Raw genomic sequence first — 26,621 nt, forward strand, 5'->3', positions numbered from 1 at the left:
GTTTTCTCTTCTAACATCTGTGCATCATCAGCAGGCTGCTATTAAAGGCATATTGCTTTGCGTATATAATGTGTTTCATCATTCTTTTACACTGATCACAGAATTCACAATCACACAACTGCTATTTCAAATGCTATTTCTCATACTTGTATAAAGCAGGTATAAATAGATCTGTCTAGTGTATAAGTGCTTTGTAACACGTAATTTAAAACCCATGCCAAAGGTGGCATTACTCCTGCTTTACCCATGTCAGAAACAACATTTTCCCCAAATATATGTGAGTAATTTTTCAATATGGCAGCCCACATACGTTCTGTATAGAATAGATGTCCGCTCTAGAAGCTATGTCGATAACGGGATGAAATCCTGGAAGGCTGCTCCTGGGCCTGTCCTTGTTAATGTAGTGCCCCTGGATAAGCCTGTGGCCCAGTGACTCCAAGAGCATGTATGCGGCATGTCATTTCACCTCCCTGTATGTCTCTCCCAATGCCTGTCAAATTGTCCCCACTGTCCTCTCGCTATCTCTCTCTCTCTCTCTCTCTCTCTCTCTCTCTCTCTCTCTCTATCCTACTTTGCCTCATATTCTTACATCGGAATTTCTAGACAAGCCTTTACCAAACTGTCTTCCTGTCTGTGTGAGTATGCAGGCTAGAAAAAATCCCTAACAGCTAACAGTCAACCAAAACCACTACAAAACAACCTTAGCCACTTCTTAAAGGACTAACTATGCCGTAGTCACCAGTCTGCCACAGAGTTCTAGCGTTTTATCGCTAATGCTACTCTACAGATGAACAGATGAGCAAACAGATCCTTCAGACTCGGCGGTCATAGTGAGGCAAATTTCACTATCTGTCCTCTCTTCCGAGATTTAAATAATTGGAAAGAGAACTTGAAACAAACAGAAGCCAAGTTACACACAACACATACAGACTTCCTTTTTCAATTATCTAAACAGAGAAGGGATTTGGCATGAACTAGCCTTTGCCACTGGAGATTTGTCTCATTTATCGTCTTGGAGGGTTTATATCAGTATTGACTTTCTGCTGAAACTCTTCTGAAATGCTTGGAGTGAGCTATGGTATTAGTGATCCTGTTAGTCTGTTTACCACAGCAGTCCTCTTCAGAATAACCCTCCAACCCATGGGAAAGCACTCCATAATAACAGTGTTCAAGCAGCACTAATGCAAGGTCTAGTTGGCTGTGGAAAGGTGTCGCCATTCCACTCTCTTAAAGCATTCATACTAACCTCGGTGCAAGCTGACCAAAAAGTTATGTTCTCTTTTAGGCCCAGAAGTATTATCTTTTGATTAAATTATTCAATGTTTAGTCGCACTGCATAAGGAAATGTAACCAACTGCCAAGTTAAAACAAAAAATCTGTGAATCTACTGGTTTTGAGGCAGGAATGCACCCTGTATAGGATGTACATTTACAACTTTGGACAATCTAAATGGCTCACGCTTTTGGCCAATCCACCTACTGGCATATTTTTGAGAGGAAACAAGAGAACCCAGAGAAGCTCGATGAAAGACACAGGGAGAACATCCAAAGCTCTGGATCAAACCTAGAACTGCCTGATGCACCTCCACACAGTCATTTTCACCCAAATATACATTCGGATATTATATAAATGTAAATTTTAATTTCGGTATTATTCTGATGTCTGACATGTAATGCGTAGTTTAATTGTCTTACAAAGGCACCGATGTCAAGCTGCTTGTTCTGTTTTCTTTAAAACCCCTCCTGATAACAAGGTTAGATCCTAAAATGGTCATCTGCTCTAATTTTAAGTGTTCTTAACCTCACTTAACTTTATTCATGCCACTCGGGACTCTTCCTGTGTTTCTTGCAAACAGCCCCACCCCTCCCCCCATCTCTAGCCATCTCTGATCCGCTCTCTCATTTAAACAAATGACATACATGCAGGACTTCATCAATCAAACACAGATGAAATATGGGGTGCAAAGAGGAGCTGGCCAAGCCCCAAGATATTTAATACATCCATAAATCCTCCAGTTGCAGAGTGGTGACCCAAAATCTAATCCAAAAACAGACACGTGTAACACCATAGATACACAGCCTACATGCTACACCTGGCATAGTGGCACAAAAGTATTAAATGATAACTAAATAAAATAATAGGCTAGATAGACTAAACTAGATAATTAACTCTTCTGTTAAATCCTTATGTTGACATATCCTGTCCAGCAAAAACTTCCTGACAGAGGTCAGATTAAATAGATTCTCAGAATGACAAATAAATATGAATGAATGATTGAATGAACTTTGTGTTGTTTGTTTGAGGTGTGAAGCATGCTCAATCGGCTCTTAAGAAATAAAAAATTTGATCTAATTTTTATTTTCTGTGCTGTAGCCGTATGGCTATTAGCACGCTCTGCTCCCAGAGATCACTCTTCGAGGCGAAGCGGCGCCCAAGGTCGTGGGGCTCGCAGGCCGACCCAGCAGAAGGCATGGAGACGGATGAGTCCTCTCCAATCTCCCCTGCTGGGCCGAGCTCCCCTTCCCCAGGAAAAGCTTTTGCTGCCGCGGGCCTTTCTTCCGGCGCATGTGTCGCGGAGCTCTTTCTCCGAGGTGGGAGAGTTTTCGGATGCTAGTGAGCCCACGGAATCCTTACAGCCTGTGCTGTTCGAGGAGTTTCTGGAGGTAGTGACGTGGGCCATCGCTAAGCTAGAAATAGCTTGGATGAGCGTTTCCTGTGTCCCGAGGCACAGCCTACCGTTTTTTTCCTGACCTACACACCGAGATGTACCCTCCCCCTGCGTTTGCTATACACGAATACAGTAGGGTTTAAGGAGTGCGGCTATGGGATGAGATGCCAAGGGGTTGAAGAGATGCTAGCTGGCTATCTCTCCCCAGGTGTTGCATCGCTGAAGGCCCGGTGTTGCCTACTAAGCCGTTGAGAGCCACTTCGGCCTTAGTATGCAGGGCTTAGGCAGCAGCAGGTCAAGCCACGGGCTGCCTCCACACTATGGGTGCATTGCAGGCATACCAGGCCAATCTGCTGCGAAAGTTGGACAAGGGGATTAACTCAGGTGCTGATGACATCAAGGAGTTACGTCACGTTGCGGACCTAACCCTTAGAGCCAACAAGGAAACGGCGCAGGCCGTCCGTCGCTCCATGTCAGCCTTAGTAGCCACAGAAAGGCATCTGTGGCTTACCCTGTCAGAAATTCCTGGCGGGGATAGGGTTTTTCTGCTGAATGCCCCAACAGCTACTTTGGGCCTGTTCAGCGACGCGGTAGTCAACAGGTTTGACGAGTCTAAAACGCAGTCGGCGGTGTTTCGGCTGTACTTTTCCCGTCGCTCTCATGAGGTTGCTCGGCGGGCGCAGCCCTAAGCCCGGCACGGCCGGGCAGCGTGAAGCCCAAAAAACAGAGCTAAGCCCAATTCCAAGGGGGTCGGCCAACCTGAGGGTGGTCCTCCCTGCTTTGGGGAGAGCGATTTACAGTTGTAGTGGCCGTACCTCCTCGACACCACCAGGAGGCCAGACTGTTAGCTCTTCCACAAAGCGCAGTCCCCCTCCACCGGGTGGCTCCTTCCGTCCCGACTTGGGATGGAGGGGACCTGTGTCTGCTTGGGAAGCTTTCACAGCTGCAGGGGATCTCCTCAGCTGTTCTAAAAGGGTCAGAAACCAGCTTCGAGAGCCTGGCTCCCTGATCAGACTACCATGGTGGGACACAAGCAGGTTCTGGTCCTGGAACAGAAAGTATGCAGCCTCCTAAGGAAAGGGGCCATTAAGGTGGTTCCTCCCTTAATCAGAGAGTCAGGCTACTACAGCCAGTAATTTGTTGTTCTGAATAAGGATGGCGGAAAGCGGCCAATCCTAGATCTACGCTCTTTCAACCGCTCACTCAAGAGGCTCAGGTTCAAAATGCTCACTCTCAAGGAGATCGTGTCTCAGATCAAGTCAACTCTGAGAACTGGAATAATGGAAAATATGATGCTAATTAAGAACTGTAACATCCAATTAAACATTTTAAATCATTTTAATTTAACTGGTTATTTTTTTAATTTGAGAGATCTTTACAACACTACTGACTTACTTATTCTGCAGGTATTAAATCTACTTCAGACATGAATAATGGTCCCTTGGGCACAACATCCAAAAGCACAAAAAAATTACGCTTGTTGAAATGACATGGTAATAATATGTCATGTTTATTACTCTAACTTTTTTTCTCTCTTGCTCTGCTCTAGAGAAAACACCGGCATTAATTGCATATATGGATCACCTTTTTTTATTTTAAAATGGTCAAAGAACTAAACTACTAACATTCTGCATTATGTTACGGTGCTTTCAATTACTTTTCATATTAATGAATGAGTGCAAAGACACTGGCCTTAGCTAAACAAGTTTAAAGTAATCCGTTTTCCAAAAATAACCTGCATCTCACAGCAAGCTCATGTTTGGGGTTTTTTCATAGTAGCCTAGAACCAGTTAGGACCCCGCCACTGGAACTCGCTGCCCAGGGCAACAGCTGCTTTAATGAAAAGCCATGGCTTCTATAAGGGCATCATAAAATGCATCCTAACTAGTTTTTATTGCTATTCATTAGCTGTTGCTTTAGAAAACGCTTTTCATTACCTATATGTAGGGACTTTTTATAATAATTAAGGAAGACAGAACAGAAGCAGACTGAACCACTAAACCATTTTTTTTCAGCTGAAAGGTTCAAAAGGTTCTTGTGAGATGAGGTCTGCAGAGTATACTGTTAAATAAATGTTAGTACTACATTGGCAATTGCAATACTAATATCCAGTTCCCCCTGTTTGAGCATTGCATTCAGGTCCTACTGGCTTTGCATTTCCATATAAAGGATTTCCATGTAAATACTCTATTTATATACACTATTAATATTTCACATTCAGTCAGTAACCTGGTAGCCCTGCTATAGCCAGCAGCAAAGCAGGAAAACAAGCAAGGCTACTAAGCTATAAGTCAATCTCTCTCTCTCTCTCTCTCTCTCTCTCTCTCTCTCTCTCTCTCTCTCTCTCTCTCTCTCTCTCTCTCACACACACACACATATACAACAATAATGTCACTTGCACCCACTGCACTGCATTTTGGCCCTGCTGCTCTAGTTCAAAGCAAAGCCAGTTAGGTTACACACTCATTTGATATCCATTTATCTAAACGTGGGAGGTTTGCCCAGTCCAATTCGTTCACTTTCTTTGTTTTTTGCTTTCGGCCTCCACTTTTATGTTTATAATCACAAAGCATTCTGACACTTTTTGCCAAGTAGGCTGGCAGCTGCTGCACTGTTAAAAAATTAATAACTCCAAATAAGCAAAGCAATGTAATTAGACCGGTCATTAAAAACAGCTAAATCGCCGGATGACATTAGAAATATCCTACTGGATTAAATTTGCATTCCCCAGACCCGCACAAAATCTTCCAAATTGGAAAAATTTGGGATTATCTTTCAAATACTGCAACATTAGCAACAACTAAAGAGAATAATAATGCAGCACTTCACAGGCAATGCCTTTGAAAAATAATAAGTGTAATGAACCAGGTATAATAGTGAAGGCATTTATAGGGCACCATAGTGGTGTAGTGGGCATTGTTTTTAGACTGGTTACACTAAACCATGCCTAGGTGTGTGTGGTGCCTTATGATAGACCCACTGGTACCCTGACCAGGGTAAGGCAGTTAAATCAAGTGAGTGAGTGTGTACTTGTTAAAGGCAGATGGAGCAACCCTAGAGTGGTTAAATGGAGTAATTTAACTGTTGGATGGTGTTGTTATTTACGCTTCTACAGATCAGAGTAAGTAATTAGCCACACTGTAGCTTCAGTGCCTGGGCATTCCTCGTGCAAGTGCATCGGCTGCCTTGCGGTAACACAAATCCCTGCTGTTATTTCAGACGCTTACTATACACTATATTTGCCAAAAGTGTGCAGACACCTGGTCATAAGTATGGTATGTGCTTTTTAAGCATCGCATTTCACATTTAGTCCCAATTTGCTCTTATAATATCCTCCTCTCTTCTGAGAAGATGTTCCACTAGATTTTGAAATGTGCTTGTGGACATTTGGGTTAATCAGCCACAAGGGTGTGAGTAAAGTCAGGTACTGAGGTAGGTTGAGGAGGCCTAGGGCGTAGACACTGTTACAATTTATCCCAAATGCGTAGGGTTGAGATCAGAGCACTATAGCAGGACACTCAAGATCTTCCTCTACAAATTGCGATGGTGAGACAAGTTTGGTTCAAGTGAATGAAAAATTGTATTATACCACATCCAAAGACATCCTATACAGTTGTGTGCCTCCAGCTTTGTGGTAACTGTTTGGAGAGGAACCACATATGGCTGGAAAGGTCAGGTGTCCCAATACTTTTGTCGATATAGTCCATATATGATTTTATATACTATAACAAAACAATTTCTCCCAGCTATTTTTACAGAACCATTGTAGTGGATTTTACTATTTGAATAAAACTTATTAAAAAGTAATCCAATCTTCCATCATGCACCAAGAGTTTGGAACGTTGTTTGCTGCTTCTGTTCAGATCATGAGTAAAATTAGTACTGTATCAGCATCAGATTTTTAAGCAAAAAGCAGAGAGACTTGTTCTCTCTGGTGATGCTGATGTAACATGATCTTCTTTGCTATGCTTAAATGCAATAAATCTAAAGCAGAGTTAAGCTGCAGCACATTTCGCAGACGCAGATAGAGAAACTGTGATTATCAGCGTCAGCCCAGAATATTCTTATCAGTGAATCCCAAATGAGGAGGTTATTCCTGGAGCAGCAGGAGGCTCCAAAACCAAATGAGCCCTTATCTGATTTGAAAAGGCCTCCTTTTTGAATGTGGCTGCCTTTTCAGCGGGACATCGGGATTGTAAGAGCACAAGCACTTTGTCCTGGTGTCACCTCCAGAGAGCAGACAGCTTCGCCATCACTGCTGAAGGAATATATAATAATGTTCTTCAGAGTTGTTGGACTTTGTATGCTTTTTCTAGGGATTTAACAGAATATAAAAACATTCATTGGAATGAATAAAATTTTTTTTTACTTTTTTGTTGGGGGGTGAAAATAGCAGGAGAGCTATACTTTCATTTGAGGAGCACTGGGGGAGGAGTAAATGCCACATTCACTGACACAAATGTAGTGCTAATTTATTCATTCTTAAATAATAAATGACCTGTCAGGGTCATAATAAAATCGTTTAAATTTGGTTAAAAAAATTGTGCACCAGGATTCCTGGAGCATTAAAAGTTAGTCATTAGATTACGTCCGTACTAAATGCAGAGAAGATACATGAAGAATATAAAGGGAAACTGTTTGCTTCTAACATATTGTCAGGCTGCAGACGCGGAAGCCGATATAGTCCGATAAGCCGTAGAAAACAACGAACAAAGACATCCGCTCGATACGCGTTGTCCGCTATGAGTTCGAATGTCCCAAGCATAATCCACAAAGCCTTCGGCAATGAGTAATCCAAGTCGGAAGTGGAATTCGGATATATAGCCGGCGGTCGAGCAGCCACGCGATTGTTCAGCTTGACAATATAACGACCGACAGCCTGTGACTCAAGAACGTGAGTTTATGTAGTCTGATCTTTCATGAGCCACAGCTGTCGGTAATCTTGGGAAGCAGCGTGACTGCTATCGAGGGGGGCATGGCAGGGTGGATCTCTGACAGCTACAGACGGGGGCGTGGCAGGGTGAATCCCTGACAGCTACAGAGGGGGGCGTGGCAGGGTGAATCCCTGACAGTACCCCCCCCTCCAGGGGCGACACCTGACGCCCCAAAACCCACCTATGCCAGGCGGGCCAGGGCACTCCGAGGAAGGCCTCCTTAGACGCCTGGGAGCAACGGAGGCCTGGTGAGCATCCTCTGCGGAGAGCCGGCATGGAACAACACCTTGCAGGAGGATCCGGAACGGAGCCACGCCCTCGGTGCTGACGGGAGGCTGAGTAAAGCCCCTGGCGGGGATTGAAGCCGGAGCGACCTCCATGGCGGGGAACCGGAACTGGACGCCAACCATGACAATGACCGGGGAGTGGAGGACGTCCCGGGCGGAGACCAGGAACATCGTACCACCCTCTGAGGGACCTGGAGGACCGACGTCGCCGTCAGAGGGACCTGGAGGACCGACGTCGCCGTCAGAGGGACCTGGAGGACCGACGTCGCCATGCGGGGATCCTGGGGGCGATCCGTCGTCCTGAAGAGGACCTGGGGGCGAGACGCCGCCCTGCGTGGAGCCTGGATGCGATCCTTCGCCCTGCGTGGAGCCTGGATGCGATCCTTCGCCCTGCGTGGAGCCTGGATGCGATCCTTCGCCCTGAAGAGGACTCGGGGGCGAGACGTCGCCTTCTGTGGAGCCCGGGGGCGAGACGTCGCCTTCTGTGGAGCCCGGGGGCGAGACGTCGCCTTCTGTGGAGCCCGGGGGCGAGACGTCGCCTTCTGTGGAGCCTACTGGGCAGCCTGGAAATGAGGTGAAGCCTGCCTGGAGATCCACGAGCAGAGAAGGGCTCGCCTGGAGGTCCACGACATCAGTGGAGCTCTCTTTGGGACACTGAAGCGGAGACGAGCTCGTGGGGTCGCTCGGAGGCGGAGACGAGCTCTCGGGAGGAGCCTGGAGCGGAGTCGTGCCCTCTTGAGGAGCCAGGAGCTGGGCGGAGCACTCTTGAGGAGCCAGGAGCTGGGCGGAGCTCTCTGGAGGGACCTGGAGCTGGGCGGAGCTCTCTGGAGGGACCTGGAGCTGGGCGGAGCTCTCTTGGAGGTCCTGAGGCGGAGCCGAGCTTTCCGTGGGCGAGATGTCGCCTTGGAAGGGGCTCTGGGATGTGGCGTCGTCTGGAGAGGGACTCGGAGGAGTCACTTCGCCTTCTGTGACCGGAGGTGGCGGCGCGGCGCTCTCGTGAAGACTCTGTGGTGGCGCGGCGCTCTCGTGAAGACTCTGTGGCGGCGCGGCGCTCTCGTGAAGACTCTGTGGCGGCGCGGTGCTCTCGTGAAGACTCTGTGGCGGCGAGGCGCTCTCGTGAAGACTCTGTGGCGGGAAAGCACGCTCCTGGAGACACTGTGGCGGCGTGGCACGCCCACGGGAACCTCGGAACAGAGCGGCACGCCTGTAGAAGCTCTGTGACGGCATGGTGTGCTCGCCGACGCTCGGAGATGGTGTGGTGCGTCCACGAGAACCCCGGAACACAGCAGCACGCTGGTAGAGACCCTGAGATGAAGCAGCCCTTTCATTAAAACATTGGGGCTGAGCTGCAGGCTCATGGGAGATCCGGCACGGAGCCGCGTGCTCTTGAAAACCTTGAAATGGAGCACCTTCCTCCTCAAGGGGACTGTAGTGGAGATCCACCACCTCTATCCCCAACTTCCCCAGAAGCAGCCCGCTGAATTCGGCGAGTGAGCCGAATTTGCCCCCTTTGGCGCTCCATAGTGAGCTGGCTTTGGCAAGAACTTCACCAGACAGGAGGGAAATACAGAGGGCAATCTTGGCTCGTTCGGAAGGAAACTGGGAAATGTTAACAGCCACATACTCGCCGATGCCTTGCAGAAATCCGCCTAATTCATCTTTTTTCCCCGAGTAACGAGCCGGTAATCCCCTCGCGCACTCTGAGGGGCGTGGCGCAGCCGCACTCTCATGATCCGGCTTCTGTGGATCTGATCCGCGAGGAGCGGCACTGAGCTTCCGGAGGAAATCCGAAGCCGGGTTCAGCTGCCGATCCGTCGCGGTCGGAAACGCGGTGTGTCGAATCCGCGTTCGGTTTAGGTCGGTCGTTCTGTCAGGCTGCAGACGCGGAAGCCGATATAGTCCGATCATTGTCCTTTTATTTCAAAACACCGTACAACACAAAAACACTCATAAGCCGTAGAAAACAACAAACAAAGACATCCGCTCGATACGCGTTGTCCGCTATGAGTTCGAATGTCCCAAGCATAATCCACAAAGCCTTCGGCAATGAGTAATCCAAGTCGGAAGTGGAATTCGGATATATAGCCGGCGGTCGAGCAGCCACGCGATTGTCCAGCTTGACAATTTAACGACCGACAGCCTGTGACTCAAGAACGTGAGTTTATGTAGTCTGATCTTTCATGAGCCACAGCTGTCGGTAATCTTGGGAAGCAGCGTGACTGCTATCGAGGGGGGCGTGGCAGGGTGGATCTCTGACAGCTACAGACGGGGGCGTGGCAGGGTGAATCCCTGACAGCTACAGAGGGGGGCGTGGCAGGGTGAATCCCTGACACATATGATGTCTCTTCTTGATGGATGGGCCAAAAATGTTAAATGACACACAAATTCATTAATAGAGTAGTGCAAATTTTGATTGGCAGCAGAAAATTAAAATTTTCATGTGCAAATATAAAGCAGTTAATCACGTTCTTGGACAAAGACCGTGCTGAAGTCCTCGCTGCTCTCTCTTCTACTGTCTCCAATCAAAACGACTAATAAAGAAACCCTCAGAAAAGGTCCCCTCAACTTAATCTGCCACAAAATACCACGAGCATGATGAAAATGCATGAGGAAATAATTAGAACATCATTAAAAAAACAATTTGCCCCTGCACGGTCTTTGCATTCTGAGCAAATATTTACACCTCCTCGATTTAGCGGACGTAAATAAATCTCAGGGATTAATACTCGCCACTGATGCTTGGCAACAATTAAAAATGTCACTGGATATGCAAGAGAAAAACTCACAAGACTGAATTTATGGCACCTCCCAGGCAGCTACAGGCTTGCCAGACAGAGACAACTATTGTTCCTACCCTGTGTCATTTCGCCTTTGAAACGAGCAAGCTTGTCGTGCCGAGTTAGGCCAATTTCCTGTCTAAAACCTGTGCCTACGTGCGCTAGCCGGGGCCTCTTTTTTTTACAGCTTCCTTTTTGTAAAACAATGGGTCTGGTCGCAATTAGGTTGGACAAACACTAAGACAGCACTGTGGTAGAGCTAAACCAGGCCTCCAAGCTGCTAATGACTCAGTGGAGAGACATAGTGAGTAATAGAGATATCTGCCTGTGGTGATGTTCGGGGAGGAGAGACAGAGAAAAGCAGCCACCTGCCCAGCATGTCACCTTGTTCCACCTCAGCGAAAGCAAGATGTCAGCATCACAACACAAACGCCGATAACCCAGGCAATTTAAACGGCTAATAAAACCACCTCGGAAATTGGGTCAGCGCCGGCCCGTTGTGGATTAATTAGCTGTGTTTTCCAGCACACTTGGTTTGACACAGTCACCTACAAAGGATTCTCACTCTTGTAAACAGCTCTACAGCATCATCACTGCGATCCTGTTATGGCTGCTTAATCGCCTCTGTGTTGGTTTATTTGCAAGCATTTATGGGGCGCGATGGTATCGTGTGTGGCACTAACAGACCACCTGTCCACCCTGCACTCCTCAGCAGGCCTCTGATAGGGCGAGCAGCTGATCCATTAGCTTTTATGTTCGGTTTTTTTGGCCCACTTGAGGACGAGACCCACTTTAATTAGTGTGGCCATGTTTGTTCAGCATCTTTTACAAAGTCACAGTGCTGATGGGAAAATGGGAATTGCCACTATAACTGACAATTCTGTGGCAATACGATCCTAGGACTTTAATGACTACAAAGGAAAGCTGTTAAATAGGCATTAAAGACGGCAGGGTATATCCGTGTATGTCTGTTTTCTCAATATATGAAGAATTAAAAAATAAAATGTATATGTGTAATGTGCATGTGTATATTGAAATGTGTAAAAGCCTGAGCGTAAGTCACGCAATGGGGAATGATCAGCGGCTCCAGCAAACACTAAAACATAATTGCAGTAAAAACAAATGTCATGCACATGGCAGATAAGCGAGCAAACACGCTACATAATCAAGCCTGTGATTGGTCATTACAAACAAGAAGTGCCTGAACCGGTTAATTTTAAGTATCAAATAGCATAAGCTTCCTTTTCTTTGCATGTCATTATTTGTGTACTTACAACTCGGCATAGTTCATTCTGCTGGTACTTTGCAGCAGGCAAGCTTTTTGCCGTAGTTGTGGAAATTGTTATTCAATTTGAATAGGGCCTCCTGCAGTACAGGAACACTGGTTACACGACAGCCAATGTGAAACTACAGAGAATAGCCTATGCAACCTTGAAAGCTCACCAAGGAACTTTCGTCTACATGCAGTTCTTATGAATGTCATCCCTGCATTAAGTATGCTGAGGCATTAAGTGTCTGAATTTGCATGTGAAAAACAGTTCGAAAGAACAAGAAAACATGCAAAAATGTATGTGTGTTTGCTTATGAAAGCATTTGAGGCAAGTGTGTATGTGTGTGTTTGTGTGTGTGTTTTGGGGGATGGGCTTGACCTCGGACAAGAGCAGGGTCACACATCCAGTGCGAGGTGTTTACAGAGCTCAGCCACTACAAATACCAGACCATTGGAATTCTGTAACAGGATGCTGAAAATGCACATAGCAGACCTGTGACAAATGGGAGGTAATTTCCACGCCAGATACCCAGCACAGGAAGAGTATCTGTGAACACTAAATGAGGCAAGTCTTAAATGAGAAAGGGACTCGATATTAATATTCTGAGTTAATGCTACATTTTAACACTGTTATTACCCTGGCTGTTATAATCTGGCTGACTCGTGTATAAGGGGGATCCAATTTCATTCTCCATTGACTCGAAAAGATCAACTGCGAACATTATATGGTACAATTAAAGCATGCTGACAGCTGGTCTGAGACTGTCGTTTCTTAGACACTAAACCGCTGTAATTACACATAAACCTGACTGATCACCTAACACTGCAGAAATACTCAAATATCATTTAAAGTTTAGGACATACAAGACGGAGGTTCAGTCACACAAGCTTATCAATGTTTTCAACAGGTCAAAAAAATGTCCAAAAAATTGTATATCGAAAGTTTATTTAAAAAAACACAATACCCACTATTGCTGTGTAAGTGCTGTTTGCAGATCTGAATGATTTTCCTTGTTTGCATTCAATTTTGATACAAATTTGGAACATCAATTAGCCAAGTTTACATACAATAGTGAAATATCTCGCAAATGGCTGACTTGCTGACAATACAAAGCCATTGTGATGAAAAGGGGCACTTAATAGGGTGAAAAAAATTACAACCCTTCTAGTACCCGCTTGTAAAGTATATAACTATACTATAAATATACTATGATCAGTCGGATCTTTTTGTGGTGGTCATGCGAGTGAATACACCAGCAGCAGAGCTTACAGAAACAATGGGACTCAAACACAATGCCGAAAAAAAGCGGGTGTGCTAATAAATCCACGGAAGAGAATGTAAAACATGACCCAGCTGGGAGATTCAGACAGGATATCCTTTCACGTCACTGGCCAAAATGAAATAAGCAAAAATAATACTGCCGGTGCAATAGGGTGCATTAGGGCACAGGTATATATGATATGATATGATATGATATGATATGATATGATATGATATGATATGATATGATATGATATGATATGATATGAATGCATTAGAAACTGACAGTAAAAAAATGAAAGTAGAAAAATAAAGATTTTCTTTATAAACAAAAAACATCTACTCCATATATTTATAAAAAAATATGATGTGTGCAGTATATAAAAAATAATATTTTCGTGTACTAAATAGCACATATGATATAAAAAGTGTGCAAAATTGTGCTAATCTTTATAAAATAAAAAAAAGGACTGTGCTGTTCCAAGCATATCAGTTCTTCAAAGCCAGACAATCACAAATGACTTACACTTGATCCAGGATAGGATCCAAACCCTGTTCCTAAAGTATTCCTTAAGGACTCATCTAACACACCTGATTCAACAAATCAGGACTAAAAGCATAATTAACAGTCTTTGCTGAACTCAAGTGTGTGTTAGAGCAAAAATAATACTAATACGTGTGTAATGACAGAGAATAGTGCAGATCCAGAGCTGGGAACTTGCAGTGTATGGTGTGAAACACATTATTATATCATCTCTGTTGGAAGTAACGGTATGAGCTGCTGGAGGTCCGCGTGTGCGATGCTGCCCCCATCAGGACACTATGAAAACTACAAAACACGCGGTGTCCGTGCCAGCTGTGCGCCATGTGGGGAAGAAAAAATCATGCAAACACAAAAGAATAGAACATTACCACAAATATTGGCTTTGTGAGCAAAAAGTATAGATATATTTGCTTTTAATACAATGGTAGTAAAAAAATAAACAAAAACACAGGAGGAATACAGGAGGAATGGCTGTCAGACGAACTCCCTAAGAGAGTTGTTTTCCTTAGAGGTATTTTTTTTTATAATTTTTTATTTACAATTTACACCCAGCAGAATAAACAGCTAGAGGTTTGGAGATCACACACATTTTCCGAAAGTAATGACAAGCACACTGAGCGAGGGCAAGAGAACAGAGCAAAAAGTCTGTTTATTCAAGCTTGTGCATTCTGTCCTGAAAGCAAATGCAACGCATGTGCCAGGAAAACAAGAATGGAAGAGAATGAAAAAAAAAACAAAAAGGGAAGAGAATGGAATGGAAAAGAAAAAAGGGAAGAGAATGGAAAAGAAAAAGGGAAGAGAATGGGGAAAAAAGGGAAGAGAATGGAAAAGAAAAAGGGAAGAGAATGGAAAAGAAAATGGAAAGAGAATGAAAAATAAAAAAAACAAAAAGGGAACAGAATGGAAAAGAAAAAGGGAAGAGAATGAAAAAAAACAGAAAGGGAAGAGAATGGAAAAGAAAAAGGGAAGAGAATGAAAAAAAGGGAAGAGAATGGAAAAGAAAAAGGTAAGAGAATGAAAAAAAAGTGAAGAGAATGGAAAAGAAAAAGGAACGAGAATGGAAAAGAAAAAGGGAAGAAAATGGGAAGAGAATGGAGAAGGAAAAAGGGAAGAGATTGGAAAAGAAAAAGGAAAGAGAATGGAAAAGAAAAAGGGAAGAGAATGGAAAAGAAAAAGGGAAGAGAATGGAAAAGAAAAAGGGAAGAGAATGGGTATAAAAGAATATCGACAGGGACACAGAGAAGTTCAAGCAGGCTTTCAATGGATTTTTCACTATGTTGAATGATCTTTTTGTTTTTGTTTGTTTTTTGCTTCTGTAAGTTATGCAGAGAAAAGTGTAGCTCGTGCTTTTAGGTTCAGGCAGCATGTAACTGGAGTCTAACGCTAGAGGGATGATCAGTGTCTATAAAAAGTAACGGCTTGCTTTGATAAGATTAGACTTCTAGCCGGTTAGAGCAGTTCAAACAAACAGCCTGCGAGCTGTGTGTGTGTGTGTGTGTGTGTGTGTGTGTGTGTGTGTGTGTGTGTGTGTGTGTGTGTGTGTGTGTGTGTGTGTGTGTGTGGACTCAGACCCGGATTATCCACTCCTTTATGCTGGCCACTTGAATGCATAGGGGGAAAGTTTTGTTGAATATATACAGAAATAGAAAAGTTTGTCTAATTAGAGCAAAAAAATTAAGGAAAAAGTCTTTAATGGGTTTTTCCCGGTGCACCTTATAGCAATTCCTCTGGATATCCTGTGCACATATTCCCAATCCCAAAATGAAAGTCATTCAAGTCAGAAGCTCTAAAGGTTTATAAACATTTGCTGTTGATGTTTTGGGAGTATTGGCAAAATATTATGATTCATCAACCCCCTTCCTCCTAAAAATAAAAAAAAAACCCACACAAACACACACGTTTGGACACCTACAGTGTTCACTCGTACATGTGATACTGCACAAATGAATGCTTGATTTGCTTCTTTTGCAGTGGACGCGAACGAGCCAAGAAGTTCGAGATGGTGCAGCTCCAACTCAAAGTTTGCGCAACGATAAATCCACTCATTCACTCACTCATCCACACACACACACACACACACACATACACCCCGACAAGCCCAATCCGAGAGAACGCGTCCACTGCGCGAGCACCGAGCCGCAGCTGAGCGCTCGTGAGAAGTTTGGTTGAAGTTGCACAGCGCATACAGGAATGTGCAGCAGGACATCGCCTTATCCGGCTCGTCAAAAAAAAGTTCACGTTTTGCGAAAAGCATGTTCAGAGCACAACGCCAAACCTTCTGTAGTGTATCCCAACCTCAAAAAAACAACATCAACAACAACAAAAAAAACCCACGCACGGGTCTGGAAGCGCCATGGCGTGATTGAGAAGCAGCAGCAGGACCTACCTCGAAAGACTTGTCCTCGAACTGAAACCAGGAGTACAGCCAGGAGACAAGTTAAAACTCTATCCATTGCAGGAGAGTAGCGGACGCTATAACCCCCGAGCTCCAAGGGGGAAACAACGCAAATGTGGCGGTGTGCGTGTGTTTGGTGTCCCGCACTTCCACTGCTCCAGTACTGCCGTGTTTTATTAACGGGTTTTACGCGATACAAGTAAAGTCGACTCCTTCTCTCCCTCTCTCTCTCACACACACTCTCTCTCTCTCTCTCTCTCTCTCTCTCTCTCTCTCTCTCTCTCTCTCTCTCCTCACTTGGTTAACAGTACGCGTGTGTTTGTGCGTGCGTGCGCGCGCTTGGCTCCACGCAGCCGAAATGACTTCGACACAGCGGCACTCACTCACACACACACACTCACACACACACACACGCCGAGGTGTTGACGTCACCGCGCGCGCACAGCCCAAAAAGAAGCAGGGCTGCCTCCTAACCAAAAAAAAAAAAAAGTCCCCACTAGCCCACTATATAGTATGCATTCATTATTTAAAGTGTACTGTGCAAAATCTTGAGTACTAATGTATTAATGGATAGTACGCGTTGTCTGCGTGCACTCTAGTGCGCTCCCATACTTACGCTTTTTTAGTTGTTAGACGGATGGGGATTACTGCAAATTATGCTGGCTTTTTTTTTTTTTTTTTTATCTGTTTTGCAAGTATGTGCGTGGTTATAGTAACGCGAGCTGCGTGTCAAACCTGGGAACGAGGAGTTTCCTCGCGCAACTTTCTCGCGTGGCGCTCGCGCGCGCGCGAGCCGGATACCAGCGAAGCACGCCCGAAATGCGTTCCGTGAGCGTGCGCGCGGCAAATATGCGCCGTGATTGCTGACAGACCGGAGTTCAGAAAGCTCGCTGAGCTCCAAATCCAGACATGAAGATGTGTGTATACAGCGGCAGGGAGATAAGGGTCTGTTTCGTGTTTCGCTTTTTCACCCCCCCTTCCCTTCCCTCCCTTCTTCTCCATCAACACTGTATCTGCTCAATACACTTTCATCAGTCAGAGTCGAGGAAAGTCTTTCTGGGAACAGGGTGGACACATTGTGAAGGAGAATAAAAGCACTAAACTGTGCCATTCCATGTCTTTGTGGAGCTACTTTTACCTTTCACACCTTTGGGCTCTAAAGTGTGCACTAAAAACCTGTTTGATCCTTCTTTTTTTTCAAACTTTGCTCTCAATTCTAAAACAACGTGAAGGAAAAAATATATGTTTAAATGTAAAATTGCATGGCTGAAACCCTTTCTAATACCAAGTTTGGTCATTTGCGACATATTTTAAACTGGTTTAGGTTTTTCCTTCATCTTGGATGACATTGTTTATCTATCTTTACAATGTCTTAATATGAAAGCAGTTATCTTAATACAATTACCAAACGTTGTACTAGGAGTTAGCAGGAAAATGTCTCAATCAGTGCTGTCTACATTCTCCCTGTAAATACAGGACCTCTCTTTATCACTGGATTATGAGGCCACAGATTATTAAAAAAAAACTGTTAATAGAAAAAAAAATGAAAATGAACTAGAGATGTAGTCAAACTCATTTGTTTGTAGCATATAACTTACATTTAATTTACATACATTATTACAATATCCTAATATGACCACTGTTATCTAAATTCACTGAGCACAAGTTGCGTTCATTTATTTATTCAAGCAACAACAATAACAGGGTTTATATTCCAAGTCAAACCCAATTTTTAAATCCACTACGAACAGATTTCATAACTGATTAATCTGGGTGATGACGTATAACACGATACAACAATGCATTTAGCAGTAACTTCAGCAAAAGTTAAAGAAATCACAACAAAAAAACTTTTACAATTATTTTTCAATCTCAATTATTCACTATTGCATGTCATTTTTCTTACCTTAGTCCCTTTGTTTCCTTTTTAATGATCTCATTGGGATGCATTAATTTAAATTATATTATGTCTAGAATGCAGTTCCAATGGAATGGCGTGTGTTCCAGTATACTATGCCTGAATTCACCCTGTTTTTTTGCTAGTAAGGTGCATGTGTGGCTTTAACGCCTTACTCTAAACACTGAATATGGTTCATATATAATGTAACTTGATGATTTCTAGAGATATACTGTATCTGTTTTCCCATCACCATCAAACATTTTTTATTTTAACAAGTGAATAACATTTAAATATGCTTAGAACATTCAGTCATTTTCAGCAAACGCTTCATCCTGCTCAGGGTCATGGTCAGGGAGGATCCTTAAGCTTATTAGAAACATTAGGTGTGAATTATTGTACACATTTATTTATGTACAAAGTTCTATAGTAAACTCTTTATCATACCTGACGCACAAGACTGTCATTTGCACTACCATGCACTCACACTTTATGTACATTACTGATCTGTCATTTAATCTATATCCCTATTTAATACTCATACTGTCTATATTGTCTCACATAGTCTGTATTATCTTGTCTTGTCTGTTTTGTCCTCTATAGTCCAAGCTGAATGTATAGTGTTATTTATGTCTGTACTTTGAGAGTCACTAACAACTGGAACCAAATTCCTTGTGTGTGTCAACACACTTGGCCAATAAAACTGATTCTGATTCTGAATCTGATTCTGAATACACTCCAGATAAGTCACCAGTTTATCACAGGGAACCATGTACACACATTCCCACACACCTTCACACCTAGGGGCAATTTAGTATAGCCACCTACTAGCATATTTTTGGGGTAACCAGAGAGCCCATATGGACACAGAGACAATGCATTAACAGTACAGAAAAATTAACCTGAGCTAGTTTCATTTAAATGTCAGTAATATTCTGACTATCTATTATAGACAAAGAGATTTTTTTATTCCCACTATTTTAATAAGTTAGGGTACCTGGTGGTCTAGTGGTTAGGATGCGGCGCTCTCACCACTGCGGCCCGGTTTCAATCCCCGGTCAGGGAACCAACCCCAGCCATTAGGGTTGCACAAGCCTTAGTGCCGGTCCCAAGCCCGGATAAATGGGGAGGGTTGCGTTAGGAAGGGCATCCAGCGTAAAAACATGTGCCAAATCAAACATGCGGATGATCCGCTGTGGCGACCCCTAATGGGAGAAGCCGAAAGAAAGTTTTATCTTAATATGTTAGATTAAAGTTTTCATTATGTATAAGTTGATTTGTTTGTAGACTAAAAGCCCGGTGAACTATAAGAACTCAATAATAATAATATAATTATTGTTGTGATATAGAATTAAATGCAAATTAAGAACCACTGCTTTTCAATAAACCTACTGTTTACAGTGCTACTAATCATAACAGTTATTCTCTCTCTTTATATATATATATTTTTATAAATATATATATATTTTTTTTCTCCAGATTTAGTACCCCTTTACTGTAACAATAGCCTCCACTCTTCTGGGAAGGCTTTCCACTAGGTTTTGGAGCATTACTGTGGAAATTTTTGCTCATTCACCAACAAGACTGATTAGTGAGATCAGGCACTGATGTTGGCCAGGAGACCTGGGACCCATTCCAGTTAATCCTAAAGGTGTTGTAGTGGAGTTAAAGACTGAGCTCAATGCAGGCCACTCTAGCTCTTTCGCTCCAATCTGTCAAACCTGGTCTTCATGGACCTTAGATTGTGCACAGGGGCATTGTCATGTTGGAACGAGTTTGGTCCCTGAGTTCCAATAAAGTGGAATTATAATACTATACAGCATAAAAACACAGTCTAGTGTGTTGTGTACAGTGGGGCAAAAAAGTATTTAGTCAGCCACCAATTGTGCAAGTTCTCCCACTTATAATGAGAGAGGCCTGTAATTTTCATCATAGGTACCCTTCAACTATGAGTGACAAAATGAGAAAAAAATCTCAGAAAATCACATTGTCGGATTTTTAAAAGAATTTATTATGGTGGAAAATAAGTATTTGGTCAATAACAAAAGTTCATCTCAATACTTTGTTATATACTCTTTGTTGGCAATGACAGAGATCAAAGGTTTTCTGTAAGTCTCCACAAGGTTTTTACACACTGTTGCTGGTAGTTTGGCCCATTCCTCCAGGCAGATCTCCTCTAGAGCAGTAATGTTTGGGGCTGTCGCTGGGCAACACGGATTTTCAACTCCCTCCAAAGATTTTCTATGGGGTTGAGATCTGGAGACTGGCTAGGCCACTTCAGGACCTTCTTACAAAGCCAATCCTTCGTTGCCCGGGTGGTGTGTTTGGGACCATGGTCATGCTGAAAGACCCAGCCACGTTTCATCTTCAATGACCTTGCTGATGGAAGGAGGTTTTTAGTCAAAATCTCACGATACATGGCCCCATCTATTCTTTCCTTTACACGGATCGGTCGTCCTGGTGTCCATGATGTTTCCACCCCTATGCTTCACAGTTGGTATGGTGTTCTTTGGATGCAACTTAGCATTCTTTCTCCTCCAAACATCTCATATCAACAGCTTTTAAGTATGCATTTTTGTAAAAAAATGCATACTTAAAAAAACAGTGAAGGCGACTTAAAGGAAATTATTAGGGGCTGTTTTAAGTTTGTTATAAGGATAGTACCAACGAGCTACCAATATTTTGTCTCACTCAGAACTGTTCTACATTTAACCAAGTTCAGCACTTCTCTGCAACACATGATTTTAAGGTCATAGATGATTTAAAAAAAATATATCAAATAGGAAAAAAATCAAAACTGAAAAGAACTAGAGATGCAGTCAGACACATATAGTGTCAATCCAGTCTTCAGACAAACGTCCACTTTCACTGTCTCACCTCATCCACTGAAACGCTTTTCATCTATTCAGTCTTGAAGATAAATTGTTTAGATGTCCTTCATTCTTTAGTTATCACAGTTCACTTTGACTCACCATTAATGTGTTATTATTTTGATTCCTCAAAAGAAGGTAACATAATTTTCCTCAGTGCATCTCATCCAGATAAGAGTAAATACCTAAATTCAGTTATGATGGGGGCAGGTAGTGCTGGCTCACAGCTTCTGGATATGTGATTCAATCCTGAGCTCCTACAGCCCAAAAACATGTTGGTAGGTGGCTTGGCTGCTCTAAATTGCCCCTGGGAGTGAATGAGTCATTGGCTATAAGGCTCACCTGCAAGTTAAATTTAGTGACTGAATTAAGTAAGGACACATGAAGGGAATTAAAACGAAGTTATATGTATCAGTTGCACTTTTGAACACTTTTGAAGGGCCATTGAGCCCTTTAATAGAAAATAATTGTTGATTATTAAAATATTGAAAATGATAATCATCTTTGAGAAAATCAAATTCTTTAAATATTATTTAAGAATAAATATTAAAACATAGATTTTAGGATATCATTTGGTTGAAAGTTTATTCGTAAATAGTATTTAAAGGATTTTATTCTTTCAGTGTCCTTGATATGCTTTCCGGGACTTCACAGTTTTTCATAAAACATTTATATAGTACATCTGATGTACATGCACAGACCAGGCATAACATTATGATATTATAACATTATGGCCAGTGAGTGAATAACACTGATCATCTCTTCGTCATGGCACCTGTTAGTGGATGGCACATATTAGGCAGCAAGTGAACATTTTGTCTTTAAATTTGATGTGTTAGAAGACAGAAAAATGGGTGAGCATAATGATTGGAGCGAGTGGGATGTTCCCAGTCTACAGTGGTCAGTATCTATTAAAAGTAGTCCAAGAAAGGAAAAGTGGTGCACCAGAGCCAAGGCTCTTTGATGCACGTGGGGAGTGAAGGTTGGCCCGTGTGGTCTGATTCAACAGACGAGCTCCTGTAATTCGAATTGCTGAAGAAGTTAATGTTGTTAATGCTCGATGGGTCAGAACTGTTTTAACAGCAAAAGAAGGGCCAACACGATATTAGGCAGGTGGTCATAAAGTTATAAAGCCTGATTGGTGTATGATATAAAGAAGTAATTCATGGAAGAGCATCATTAGATTTAAGCAGCATGCATAAAAAAGACAGACAACCCTTTAACTATTGTTGTTCTCAAGAGAATGGGAGAATGGCAAAAATGACAAATATTGGTATCACTTTCATGTTCAGCAATAGCATTTTCTCTCTGTGTGCAATTTTCCAAAAGAAACGGTTGTCCTTGAAAAAAGAAATTTTTATTTACATTGCTTTCAGTTTCCAGGAACTCTAGCATGACCCTTGGCTATTTCCTGTTTCCTGAGGTATGTGCACATGTTCAAATCTTTTGTCATTATTCACCATGGGGAAAAACCAATGAACTCTGGAACACAGTATAGACGAATGCTTGTTAAATACACACATTTGATAACCAATTAAGGTAAAAGTTGATGTATAAAATCTATTGTGTTCACATGTGAATATACAGGTTTGAGCCCTGTTTGCATATATTTATTTTGTTTATTTTCTTTATAAATGTGGCAGCAATGTTGACCTTAACTGTAAAGTGTGCTGGATACAAGTTGTTTTTATGATTTGATAAAGAGACTCCAAATCTCTGTTTTGCCCCCTGGTAGTAGGAGGGTACCACAGTATACATGAAAAGAGCTTTTATTGGCTTTATCTTGGTGTGGGGTTACACACAACTTGGTTTACAACCTGCCAAATATAAGTTACATCAGGGAATGCAATAAATTTAACTACAGATGTAAAGTAAATAGAGGAAAATGTGACTGATGTCAGAATGTCAAGACTTCTATCATTTTTTGTTTACAAGGGCCACACAGACTGATGTCAACAGACAACCTTTAATTTTTTTAATATACTCTTATATAGCCACATTAGGGGTTCAGGATCACTGGTCCTATGTTAAATAAGAGTAGTGCATTATGAGGAGCTCTTTACATTTGATGCCAGTAATCTTAACAATACATGGAGGTCCTAGAGAAAGACTAACTGTAGAATCTACACATTATTCAGCCAGATACAGTCGGGTGAACTAAGGGAAAAAAACAATATAACGCTTTTTAAAAAGGTGTCCACCAGGAATATCTTGGTACAGAAGTGTGTACTTAAAGGATAAACACCATCAATGTTCACAATATATTACCTCAATCTGTGTTTTCATGATGATAATGGAAAAAATCTCATTGTTGATGTGCTAGGTTGGCATCTGATGACTACAAAGACAGATTTACATAATTTTCATCCATCATCAAACCCTGTAGGAGCCCTGTAGGTTCTCAGTAGATGTGGGTGGGTCCTCCTTGATGAGACTATTTATTCAGGATAGAACATTTCACTACTGGGTAAAGGTGGTCATATTAACTTTTTGGAGTGATATCTTTCTTCTGGTACTAGTGGACTCAAGGAAACTAGGTTACTACTGGACCGTACCAGTGAAATGCAGGACATAACAAAAGCTAAAGTTTTTTTCTTTTAATTTGTCAACAGGCCTGTATTTTAGTTACAGGCCTAATGTGATATACTCTAACAGCTACTGTGAATCATGGGCATATCAAAATGTTTAAAATTGTAAACAAACTGGTTTGAAAGGATCTTAGGTTTTATTATGCACCAGTCATCTGCTACAAAATGCTGACATGCATTAACCCTTTCACAAACAAATTATTTGAAAACATTTCCGAGATTTTTTTAAACCTCACGAGTCATGAATATGAATTCAGACTTCCTTTTCTAAATATTACTTAATTGAAAAGTAAATGGATTGTCCATGTTTGGAAGTAGCATGAGTGCAAAAGGATAAAACATCATACCTGAGAAATAGATCCCAAATTCGTTATAACTTAACATATTTGTTCAGGCAAGTATAAACGTTTGAGCGGAATTATAATTAAGATAACAAAATCGTTTTAACAAAAAATAGCGAAATGTTCCTAAAAGCCGACTCGAACTGATTATCGATAAGTGTGAACACTGTATGAAATTAAAGGTTAAAGTTAAATACAATTCTAAATAATATAATTGTCAGTCAGAAAGATGGGGATCACACTATGGTCAAAATATTTTATGCGTCTCTGCCAAAGCATTTTTTTACTCTTCAATTCTAATACATGGAAATCATAAGGCACCAAAATCCCTGTACTACATGTTTGTGCAGTTTGTATAAAGACAGATATCTAAGCTTGTAAGCAACAGTTAGTTGTAACCAGAGTTGTAATTGTAGTGATGGTTGTTGCCTTGGTTACTACTATAGCCATTATATCTAGGACTCAGGTGTAGTTCATTTGAAAATTGCTCCTGGACAAAACAGAAGAACGCTAAGTAATGAGAAATTTTTAAATTGGGTCATCAATTCATACTCATTATCATCACCATCATTGCAAAAAAATAATCTTAACAGCAAGTAGAAGCAAATATATCATCTTATTTCTTCACATTATTATGAGATTTTTATTTTGGAAGTGTTTTATGTAGCCAGGGGATGGAAGAAGAAAATGTCCTTCATTACTTAATGAATGTTTTTAGCAGCAGCATTGCTCAAGGCTAGCTCATACCAAAACATTTTATTTATTTATCGTAGTCGGCTCATTATACGTGCATTGACGAAGACAAGTGCGAAGACATAAAGAGAAGCATTGTTTATCAAATAGATTTTTTTTTCACTGAACTACTTTTATAACTAATTGCATTAATGTACTTAGAACAAAGCTTGTTTATTCCCTTGTAAAATCCTGGATCCTCTCTGCGATCTTTCTCTTTCCATGCTTACTACAATGTCTCACATTCAGCTAGGTAACGTAATGAACAGGCATTATGAGATGGAAAAGACCCATTTGGTTCGAAAGCAAACAGAATGATACACTTGAACATGCAGGTTTAAGCCTGATGAGCACTGTGGCTTTTTCCATTTGGCCTAGCATAGCATGAGAATTATGAAGCTTTTAGATTCTATTTGATTTGAACCTGAAGATTTTATATTGGGTTCCAGCATGTGGCTTTAGGGGCTGAAACCCACCAGTGACTGAGTTCTTGGGAAATCAATGTCTCTCAGTGCCCAGGCTTTGTCCAGACATGTTATATATTGATTGGTGGAAAGGTTACTGTGTCCACATTGCAGCATGCTGAGCTCCAAGAATACAAAATATTTTATTCCTGAAAAAGGCATTAGTTCCATTTTATCAACATTCATTGGTCATCTTCAGTGGTCTGGATGGAAAAGCATGTGAGTAGGTAGGATAACAAATTTGATTTGTTGCATCACATATGTTAGAGGTTGGTCTCCTAAAACCCTCTTTTGTTTATGAAAGATTTGATAGTCAGCCTTGGGTTTACCATTCAAGTTTAATTCAATAATGTTGCATATTGGAGAATAACCACTCCATGTGACCAGAGCCGGAATAACCAGAATGGTTGTTAAATAACTAGTGTATTAAATATTAACCGAAAGAGGATTACAAAAGCTTGCATTCATGAGTGCTTACACAAGAATACAAAAAGTTAATGAACTCCAAAGAGGAACAACAAAAAAGGTGTGGGCAAATTATAATGGATGTTTTTGAAGATATAGCTTTATAGGATTGGCTGCAAATGTTTATCTTTAAAATATTGTTTATGAATAAAAGACCTTTCAGTGTTTTTACTGAACCATTTACAACAAAACAGGAAAACAAAGGGGGAATTATAAGTGAGCGAACAAAAATAGACACAGTCATATTAGGGAAAAAGAAGTAATGGGAAATATGAAAATACTGAAAACAACTGATTATGCAAGTTGCGCAATATGCAAAACACTTGTCGTGTGTAATGTGAACTCTGTTAAAAAGAGACTGATCTTGTTCATGAAATAACATCTAGCATAGTAATTGCCCCTCGGAGGATAACCCTTAAAAAGTTTGTTACAACTTGCTAGAACCCAATTAGAACCCTATACGTATCTATAAGGAACCCTTTTTTTTTTTTTTTTTTTTTTTTTTTTTTTTTAAGTGCAGACCATTCCTTCAATTAAACTCCACTAGGTATCTGGGTTAAAAGCTTCTGCTCAGATCTTGTCTCACATTGGTCAATTTTTCATGTCTGCTAAAATATAAATTGCCCCATAACTACTCCTTTTAAATATTACAAATGTGACTAATTCAGAATTATACAATAATAGATACTAAGATCATGATTAAATAACTGAATATTGTATTCACTGCACAGGCTCATGAAACATCATGAGGTCAGGATTGTAAAAGCCAAAAGTCATGCTGATCTTCTTATCCCACCACTAGAGGGCGCAGTCATGCAGAAGTACACAAAAAAAAAAAGTATGTGTGCTTTGTTTGGAGCTCAAACTAGTACACATTTATGCTACTGTCACGGGAGGCTTAAAGACTTGTTTTGTTGAAAGTACATTTTGATTTATTAAGTTTACACATGCTGAAATGCTCTTCTGACATGCACCATCCAGGTGCTTCCTCTTCGCTGAGATCAAGTCAGTAATTCAGTTACAATTTTGGCCAGACTGCCCTTTTCCAGTCCACATGTCAGGATGACACAGCATTAGTCAGAAAGTCAGGAGGTACTGCCATATTATAAAATACAACTTTTATTTTGT

The 26,621-nt window shown here is 41.8% G+C and overlaps 1 protein-coding gene across 11 annotated transcripts in view; it reads right to left on the reverse strand.

Annotated features, from left to right (window-relative positions):
- The window catches only part of LOC310727448 (receptor-type tyrosine-protein phosphatase mu-like), a 215,461-nt gene extending 198,878 nt beyond the window's left edge, over positions 1-16,583 (reverse strand). For 4 of the 11 annotated variants that reach the window (XM_083543943.1, XM_083543950.1, XM_083543948.1 and 1 more), the window contains exon 1: positions 16,128-16,579. In XM_083543943.1, the coding sequence (XP_083400069.1) occupies positions 16,128-16,194 (67 nt within the window). In that variant the 5' untranslated portion in view covers positions 16,195-16,579. Of the gene's footprint in view, positions 1-16,127 lie in introns of all 11 variants that reach the window. The other 7 variants (XM_083543947.1, XM_083543945.1, XM_083543944.1 and 4 more) reach the window with 4 other exon arrangements.
- Between the last annotated feature and the right edge of the window lie 10,038 nt (positions 16,584-26,621).

Source organism: Silurus aristotelis (assembly GCF_946808225.1).
Source record: "Silurus aristotelis genome assembly, chromosome: 1".
Lineage (NCBI taxonomy): Eukaryota > Metazoa > Chordata > Actinopteri > Siluriformes > Siluridae > Silurus > Silurus aristotelis.